General features: G+C 50.1%; 1 protein-coding gene across 1 annotated transcript in view; it reads right to left on the bottom strand.

The window, feature by feature from the left end:
- The window catches only part of LOC147016879 (atrial natriuretic peptide receptor 1-like), a 93,368-nt gene that overhangs the window by 66,062 nt on the left and 17,306 nt on the right, over nt 1-10,000 (bottom strand). The window contains exons 3-5 of the mRNA XM_085846013.1: nt 8,298-8,384; nt 6,609-6,752; nt 6,362-6,483 (exon numbers count right to left, since the gene is read on the bottom strand). Coding sequence (XP_085702139.1) covers nt 6,362-6,483; nt 6,609-6,752; nt 8,298-8,384 — 353 coding nt within the window. The remainder of the gene's footprint in view (nt 1-6,361; nt 6,484-6,608; nt 6,753-8,297; nt 8,385-10,000) is intronic.

Here is a 10,000-nt window from a genome sequence, read left to right on the forward strand (position 1 = left end):
TGGCTGGCTGCTCACACGCAGTCCAAGGCCTTCCCTTTTTGAACTGAACGCAGTGAACCACAACGGTGCATGGGCTGCACAAACGCAGTCTCCGTGCCAGCTCAAGTGGCACACGCAATGAACACAACGAATGGATGCATGGACACAAACACGGTGCACGGGCCGCCACTGCAGGCCCGTGTTGTAGCTGCCAACAGGGCAGTTCTTGCAGCTTGCAAACTGTTGCCTTGATCCTGGCGCACATGGCAATGAACAGGGGGGGGGGGGCAAAGCAAAATTTGAACGGGGCTGGTGAACGTGGGCAGTGGGCATGGCATGGCAAAGGTGAGCAGGCAAACACAGCCCGCAGAAGAAGGCCGCTGCAGGCAAACACAGCCCGCAGAAGAAGGCCGCTGCAGGCAAACACAGCCCGCAGAAGAAGACCGTTGCAGGCAAACACAGCCGGCAGATGAACTGGCCGGCACAGGCCTCGAAGAAAAACAGCCAGCAGATGAACTGGCCGGCACAGGCCTTGCAGCACACAGCTGCCGATGAACTTGGCCGGCCTCCGCCTTGAAGTAACACAGCCAGCAGATGAAGCTGGCCAGCCTTTGCCGTTCAGTGGAGGTTGGTGGAGGGAGTGCGGTGGTGCTGGCCACTTGGAAGGCGGGCTCGGACCTACCTACCTGTCTCCCTCCCAACCTATCGCCTTTGCCTGTCACTGTACATACCCACTCCCTTAATTTGTGAAAAACCAATTTAGCCCCCTTAATTTTTTTTTTTTTTTTTTTTTTTTTACTTCCCCACTATAAATCGTCCCCTAACCCCCTTTATCGTCCTTGTTCGGCTAACCTATTCTGTCACCTAGCCTACTCCCAACCCCTACGTTCCCTTCCCGGAGGGGAACAAGGGAGAGCTAACGTCCTGTGTCGAGGCCCAGCGAAGCCTCAGAATGGCCTCCCCAGAGTTCGGCGATCTATAACCAAAGTGGGTCCAGCGGCCCACAATGACAGCGAGGGGATGGATGGTGCGGAGGGGTACATCTCCTAATCTACCCTAACCATTAACTGCTAAACTACCCCGGGGCTTTCAACAAGCGCCTCTCGCTTAAACTATTGGTTCTAACAACCCAGATTCCCGTCGCCTGTGTTGGTGTCCTCACAATTTCGGGCCTCGCCCCCCAATTTTCTCTCCGTGCCCTCACACGGTCTCCTGGCTGGGACACGTGGCTCCCTTTGGCAGGCACGACCCTCTGCCGAATCTCCCGCTATGGCACCCCGGGCACTACACTGCCTCCGAGCCTACCAGCTCCCTAACACCGGGAGTGCCCCCATGGCACCTCCCCTGAAACGCACACGTGGCAGGCCGGCCTCCCGGGCCCCTTTCCGAGGGTCACCCGTGCCCACAACACTGCCCACGCGGCTAATGGCGCCCGGGCCCCGCACCAAGCAGGCGCACCCGTGCCCACTACTCTATCCCGGCCCCCCATGGGCCCATGGCCTACCGCGGCCGACTAGCCTGGTGCCCGGGTACCCACTCAGCGATACTCACCTTCGCAGCCACGCTCCCAAGCCCGTCAACAGGGCTCCTGCACCCCTCCAAATGGGTCTCGAGCCTACTTTCCCACCAACAACAAAACGACCTCCATTTTTCAATTTGACTAACCCAGCTAACTCACTCTACACTGACCCCGGGGTCCCTTGGGCGGGAGTCACTCCTCCCCCCAATCACTCATCGCACCATGCATTCCCCATTCACTCCACTCACACAGACCCGCTGGCCTCACTCACTCAACAAGTACTCACCTCACAACTCACCAACTCTTCAACACACACACCACTGAACTCTGCCATCCTTCTAACTACCTCCCCTAACTAACTCGTGCTCCCACGTCGTCCCTTAAACTACAGCACGTTCCTTTTAACACTACGTAGCTAAGCTACGTCCCCTCTACACATTCACAAGTCTGTCACTGTCTCCAAATAATCCCATTAATTATTTACCATTTTCCCATCCTAAATCTGGCTACAATCCCTCTAACTAATCCATTCCACGGACTCCATGAGGACTTACCCCTGCCCCATGAAGTCGGTCTAACTAAGCTAACCCTTCCCCCTAACTAGTTTCCATCCTGTGCCCAGGGAAGGGGGTCTTTCACCCCTTGCCCAGGAATCCTGTACACCCGAAAGTGAGGCTTGCTGTTTTCCCTTTTTTTTTTTCTCTTTACATGCGCAGCACCTGCGCGGCAACTCAGAGCTCGCGCACTTTACACCTGCCCGTGACGTCATGCAGCTGCACGTGTTCCTCGTCCCTCCTTGGACGGGACCATCCGGCAGAGATACCCCTCCTGCCGGATTCCAACCACACGTGCAGCCATGACGTCACCGTGCGCAAAAAAAAACACAAGCCCCACGTCTCGAGGGGTTTCCCACGCGAACACATGTGCTTTGCCCGTTGGAGCTTAACACACACGATCGCGTGGAGAACCCGTCCGGTCCAAATCCATTTACCTGCCTAAACTTTGTCCGTCCGCGGGATCGGCAAATCCACCGCGTGCGTTTCCGGACCGGGACTTCACTCTCGCAAGCGAGCACGTGGTGGTCTCGTGCGTTGCACAGCACGAACCGCGTGCTCACTGCTGGGTGAACCCGGCACGGTCCCCGAAATAGCTACAGCCGCTACTCGGCTTTCGTTTCTCCCATGTCGCCGTCTCCGTCTCCATTCCACACACGCATACCTGCGTGTTACGACGCACACAGTCCACTCCATCACATTCACACCGGGAGACGCGGCTGCGTGCTCCCGCATGCCAACCGACATCTCCCTCTCATACCGCTCTCTCACACACACGGTCTCCCTTGCACACAGCGACCTTGCACACAGCCGTTCACTCACGCGTGCGGGGGCACTCACCCGCGGTGCCTCACTCGCACTCCGTGCCTCATCCACACACGCGGGGGCACTCAACCGCGGTTCCTCATCCACACACGCGGGGGCACTCACCCGCGGTGCCTCACCCACACTCCGTGCCTCATCCACACACACGGCCTCACTCACACACGGTGCCTCACCCACACACGGCGTGCTGGGAAGCACGCACTCCGGCACCATTGCCACCACACCACTCACACACGGGGTCGCTTCCACACACGGGGACGCACTCACACCTTGCACCACACACACAGGGACAACCACACTGGGGATTCGAGTCCCCACAAGGGTCTCCGGGGCCTCTATACCCCCCAAGCTCTCCAAGCACCCGTTTGCAGCACTCCTCCCCTCAACCTCGCAAAGCACGACCGAACTCACCTGGTCGTGACTCTCCTCAAGGGGGCATACTCCCTCCCCTCGTTCCTGGAGGAGGCCATCCAGGTGCTCGCACTGGGTCCCTACACAGTCCGCCAGCTCACCCCCATTGTCCTCCACTACCTCCGTGTGTGTGCGCGTCACTTACCCCGTCTTCATCGTGTTTATTGGTCTCTGCTTCTTTCTGGCGTCTTTCCCTTATCTTTATGTAGGTCAACCTTGCTTTCTCTTTAAGTCGCTCCCGTCCTTCCCTGTTTTTCACTCCTTGCTCTTTCACGATCTCCGCGTACCTCATCCTTGCTCTTCGTATTAATTGTTCTTTTCTCTCCCTCGCAATTACTTTCACCTCGTCTCTTGTCTCCCGAATTACTTTTTCCTTACCCGCCTCCACCGCAGGCCTGTCAGCCGTTGCACCCCCTTCCAGCTCGTTCGTTCCGACACGTGGAGTCGCCATTCCGAGTTCCCTGCTAACGGCCTTCATGCCCGCCTGCAGGCATCGGCCCATGTTCTGCGTCTCACCCCGTAGTTCTTTCATTTCTTTTTTCATTTGCTGTGTATTCGCATCCATCGTCGTTTTCACTTCATTCATATTCGCATCCATTTTTTCGATCATTTTCGCATTCATCTTTTCGTTCATTGCCGCCAGCATGGCGCATAGCTGGGCCATGTCGGATGCACTCAGCTGAGCCGTTTCGGCAGGGGTTGGGGAAGGGTCTTGGTGGAGAGGGGGGGGGAGGTGTCATACACCGCGGCCGCTGCCGCACCCACCTCGGGCCCTGGGTTCAGTTGGGCGAGTCCGTGTTCCTGCACAATCAACATTTCCTGCACGGGGATTCCATCCTGGACCATGGACTCTACATTACTACACATATACATTTCTAATACCCCCGGCTCCCGCTCGCCTTGAGACGCCATCTTGCTTCTCTTAAAGGGTTAATTTGCTCGCTCGTAATTTGGAGGGAATCGGGGGTCGCTTCTCTCACCCCTGGACCGATTCCCGTGAATTTAGCCGGAGACAGGAGAGCCCGTTTTCCTGTTCTCCGATACCAGTGCCGCGAGGAGGGCGATGAATTTGTATCGCACGACCTGACACCAGTGTCGCGGATTTCGCGCCCGCCGGCGTGCGACGGCCACGTAACTCGAATCGCGGCACGTCGCCCACCAGACGGACAATCCAGTCGTGACCCTCTCGGACTAACGCCGGGAACCAGTCACGGGTGGACCTTTCGGTCTCACCGCGATCGAGCCAATCAGCCCCCGCGTGGGATAGGGTTGCTCGCCAAATTCGAACTACCTAAGTACCCACGCGGAGGGTAGACCGGGCGATCGCACCTCGCCGCAGGTCGACTTCAGACACGGAGCCACTTAAGCGACCCGTTCCCGTACTATCAGAATAACCGGCGGTGTTATCGTCGACCTCGACGGTTCGATTAATTATCGGGCGTATTCAGCCCACTACCAACCCTTTACGTGAAGCAAGATGGGGATTCAATGGAGGAAAAGACGAAGCGAAGCGGAAAACAGTTCAACAACAAAGCACATTTATTCGCGGCACACGGGAAGCACACAAATACAATTCCACCAAATGCACACAAAAAAGAAAACACAATTCCATTTACACAAAAAGCAAATATAAAAGTGAAAACACAGTGCAGAGCTAATACCGACTACCGAGCACACGGCAACACTTATACAATTCTACTTCACAGACGGCGCCGACAACACATACCCAAAACCAAGGAAAAGAAATACCCTCAAGAATGAGGCAGGCCTGAGGCCGAGACCGGGTCGGGCCTACCCGTCTGGTGATGAGACGCGGAGCGGCGATGGCCCCGCAACCCGCGGGCCTCGTGGACGGTGTCTGGTAGGGGTGGGAACGGGGCCCCCTTGGTCGCACTATCTCAGCGCGGGGGGAAACAGGAGGGGGTTGCTGATGCTCGGGGTATAGAGGATCTTTATTATCCCTGGTGTGCGTCTCCACCTCGGCCAGGTCGCGCTGCCGGCCTCCCTCGGGCGTGCAGCTCCCGGCACCGACGCGAGCACCCCCTCGTCCGACTCTCTTCAGCTTCTCCAGCCACTGCAGGCTTCGGGCTCCAGACTTCCACACTCGTCCCCTCCGTTCCGACTCCTTCTCGTTCTCCTTCTTCTCTGACTGACGAACACCGTCCTTTTATCCCCCCGTAACTTCGCCTTTGACCCCCTCCCTTTGACCTTTCACCTCGCTCCCCATTGGCCCGAGAAAAAGTGGGCGTGAAGGCTTTTGATCCACAAATTTGCATATATCGATCGCCCTGGGGGCGGGGCCAACTCGCCCCTCGCTCACCGATTGGACGGTAAAAAGTGGGCGTGTGTCGTTTTTGATCCGTTTTTGAAGCACAAAATCCGTGATTTTGTACACGCTGTTCAACGTGCGCCCTGCACGAGTCCAACACCGGTACCCACAGCGGGGCAAGAACGGTGGCGATGCTACGGTTGCAGGTGTGACGGGAAGGTCGTGGCGGTTGTGGTGAAGCGGTGGTTGTGGTCGGTGGTTGATGTTGTGGTTGTGATGGTAATTATGGCGGTTGGTCCAAAATAAAGATAGTAAAAGAAAAACGGCTATCCTGAAGAGTCGCAGCTCGCATAAATGACATGTATTCCCACTAGACAACGGGTTTGGGCCTAACTACACATATACTTGCCGAGATACCTCACCTAAGGGACCTGAATGGTGGTTTGCGAATTTGGTAACCACAACAATATATATATATATATATATATATATATATATATATATATATATATATATATATATATATATATATATATATATATATATATATATATATATATATATAAATATGCCTGCAGAGATGTCAAAACTGTTCATCAAATTAGATGTACACTCTATGATTCTGTTGAAATTATGCCATTGTGTTTCCTCTCTGATCATTCCTTAATTGTATGAATAATTTTTATAGGTATGAATTTTCCTCTGTAAATAACAAGATCGTATTAAATCAAGAAAGAGCAGATAACATCCAGCTTGGTAACAAAAAAATAATTGATTTCAGTATTTTTGGCATTTCAATGATACCTGTGACTTTGCAAGCCCAACGGTCATCAACAACACAGTTCGTGGACTTGAGGTGCCCATGAATGAGGTGATGTTGATGAAGAAATGCCATTCCACGTGCCACGTCCGTCGCGAAGGAAAATCTTGAGTGAGGTTGAAAAAAACAGAACCTTTGATGCAAACTTTGCCATATGTTTTTTTTAAATGATCGAGAGTGAATTAATATTGAGAGAGAATGAAAGAAGTGCATGTAAGACCTTCATCCTACCTGAAGCCCCAATTAAGTGGGATATCTTCATTCAGTAGTACATCATGAAGGCTCCCCTTCGGGCAAAACTCACTCAATACTGCTATGTGTGGTGGCTCCACCACCCCACCAATGAACCGGCACAGGTTAGGGTGTTCCATCTCCCTGCACACACCCAAAGGTCATTATGTGAACCATGACGGTTCATTTTACCCATTATGCATTGTGTGTATGGTGGTGACTTTAGTGGTAAGGATACTGGACGACCATCCCAGTACAGAGGTTGTAGGAAGATGATGGCAGCAGTATTTATTAAAGACGAGTATAAAAGCCGTCAAAAATGGCGGGTTGGAATTATTTTATTCGAAATATTCAGAGACTGGAAGATATGATGTTTTGTAGCAAGGAAAAGCATGATTTTAAAACACTACATGTAAATGTTACCCTATTTTCTTTATCTTCCGGGACCTTTCATTTTGAGGGTACAGCCTCATGAGTGTGCCAAAGCCTGAAGCCTCGGCCTAGTGTCAGGTGTGCTTACATCTTCTTCATTTATTAGACATTGCACGTATATCAATGAACACCCGTTTTAGTCTGTGCGCGTTACACATCACGTGCAGAGAATTTCACCTTCCTGCGCCTTGTCTTTATTGTTGTTTTTTTTTTTTTGTTGTTTTTTTTACTTTTCTGTACACCGCCATTAAGGCGCAGTTGCAAGTCACTGTCTACATTTCCAAAAGAAGAGACATAATGACTATGTAAATTAAAATGTTTTTCGTGTTTTTTTATCCTGGCAAAAAATAGACCGAAGTGAACACACAGTTGTGTAAAAAGATTGGCATTTAAAACCCTCCTTAAATAGTCCTATTGAAGGGGGACAGACATCACACAAGCAAATGCACAAACACACATTGTGTTTAATATGGTAGAAGATTGGATTCTTAGGTTTGTAAAATCAAGCTAGTCTCAGGAACATTGCACATTCCGATTGGACTGTTAGTAAAAAAAATACAGTTGGTTCATCAATGATCTTCATGGAGGGAGTAATCTACCTTCTCTACCTCGTCTGGTATACATGTTATGCCAGTCCACACATTGTGGTTCACTCTTGATACCTTCACAAAATTTGGGAGGGGCTCTAAAATGTTTGTTTCTTTTCAGGAAAGGTGGCGCTGCCAAAATGCTACAAACTGAATTGAAAAAAAAAAACTTCAACTTTTATGAACAAGTCATCAATGCTTGGAGGAACCACCTTGCATTAGAAAAAGCTAGTGGAATATCATGGAGCTTTCTTGGGTTGAAAAATAACTTTAAAAAAAATAATGACTTATGAACTTTAAAATTACTTCTCTAATGTTGTAGTTTATGGAGTTTAGTTGTGCTGTTGAGTTATCCTGTGATCGCTGCCGTGAAACAATTTATCGTAAAGAACCTCGAAAGACACAGTCACAAGGAGATGTGAATGGTATTATATTGTGGAGCAAATATGATATAAATGAGATCAGAATGTCATTCTCGATGTCCTCATGAGTGTCAGTTTCCGGAATTAATGTCATGGTGAAAACTCCATCAGCAGAAACTGAATAAATGGAAAATGTATTTGAGAAATACTAAATTTGATCTGCTGTGCATGCAGGTAAGCTCCAGAATAACAATGCACCTATCCGTGTGTTTAAAAACAGTCAATAATAGGTTGTCTGTGGTGGATACCTGACTTGTTTAACTTCTTCACGAATAGTTTTTGTGAGGGTAAAGTTCCGTTGCTTTATCCACTTCACAGCCACCATTCTTCCATTGCTAAAAATTTGAAAATGAAAGAAAAGTTATTGTTTTTGCAAAGCATATAATGTTTTGAATTTACATTTTTCAGATTCTTTCCACCTTGAACCAACATGAAATCATGATAGTAATGGACTTCATACGACATCATCAAAGTGCAAGTGCACAGTTGTGTACATGTGCAAAACAACAACAAAATCATTTTTGTTTGAGTTTAAGATTTTTTTTCATCTCTACTCTTTTTCATGCTGAAGATGAACACTTGAAATAACTAATCAAGAATGGATATAATGAAGTACTTAAAATCCAACATGATGCTAATAAAAGAGTACAACACACTATATATATATATATATATATATATATATATATATATATATATATATATATATATATATATATATATATATATATATATATTGTGGGCCGGGGGTCAGTGGCGAGAATGACCGCTAGGTGGTGGAGGTTATGTTGTCTCCCACCAGACTCCCTGGAATTGTAGGCCGTCGCTCATGCATAATTCTGTGATGCGGTGGGTCGCTTAACCGACCGTGGATGCCAATAACTCAACCGCGTGACCTAGGGTCCTCCCGCCTATGGAATCGGGTTACCGAATTAACCACATGGTTTAACCACTGTGGAACCACACCCTCGGTATGCCTTGTCCGAACCGGATCACTCTACCGGATCGGATAACCTTTCCAGATCGGATGCAGCCGAGCGACACTGCCAAAGATGTACCGGTGAGAAGAAACGGACCGTTGGGAACAAAGATCTGGCTAAACTTGGATTCGAACCATGCTGGACCAATGAGGAAAAAGACAAAGGTGAGCTGGGAACATTTCTACAACAATTATTTATTTACAGCAAGCGAGGAAAAGCATGTGGCACATCAAAGGTTTATTGGGTATGTAACGCAGGGAAAGAGGAGAGGGGTGTGGGGGGTGCGACAATTATACAAGCAACTTACCAAAGCAGACACAGTACAGACTTGACGTGAGATTATTCACAGTAACAACAATAAAAGATCTTCTCCAAGCTTACTTGACAGACAGGCGCCAGCACACTCAGACACACACAGAAAAAAAGAAGAAACCCCAATGAAAAAGGGGACTTTTGCAGCCAGGGAGGGAGGGGGTTCAAGTTATAGTTCTCGGTACCTGGGTGTTTCGGGGGAGGGACGCTCCGTGATGCGGCACCCGACAATAGTCACGCTGTTCTGGCCACAGCCGCACGTGTGGAGATCGTGTTCCAAACTGGAGGAGCTTGAGCGGAGAAGGGAGAAGTCCAGAGGGTGAGGGTGGAACGGTAGACGGGACCAGGTAGGAGGCGATTCATCAAGATCATGTGGGCGGGGATGAGATGCAGGAACACTAACTTCTTATACATTTCTCAACACACTTCATTCCTCCTTCAATTCCTCAATTCCTTTCAATACACAGAGGATTTCTCCGTGCTTTTTGAGCTTGAGGTTCAGGGAGGGGCCATGCCAAATCCGACGTCATCGTCCGAGTCGGGCATTCCGACTGGCTCTGACTCCTCACACGGTCCGCCTTCCTGAGCCGGCTTCGGCCAGACGCCGGTGCACTCCGCCCACCTGGGTGCTAAGCGTACGTGACTCACCGCCCACGTCT

This window comes from Eptatretus burgeri, chromosome 11 (genome assembly GCF_056783735.1).
Source record: "Eptatretus burgeri isolate ZD-2024b chromosome 11, Ebu_testis_v1, whole genome shotgun sequence".
NCBI lineage: Eukaryota > Metazoa > Chordata > Myxini > Myxiniformes > Myxinidae > Eptatretus > Eptatretus burgeri.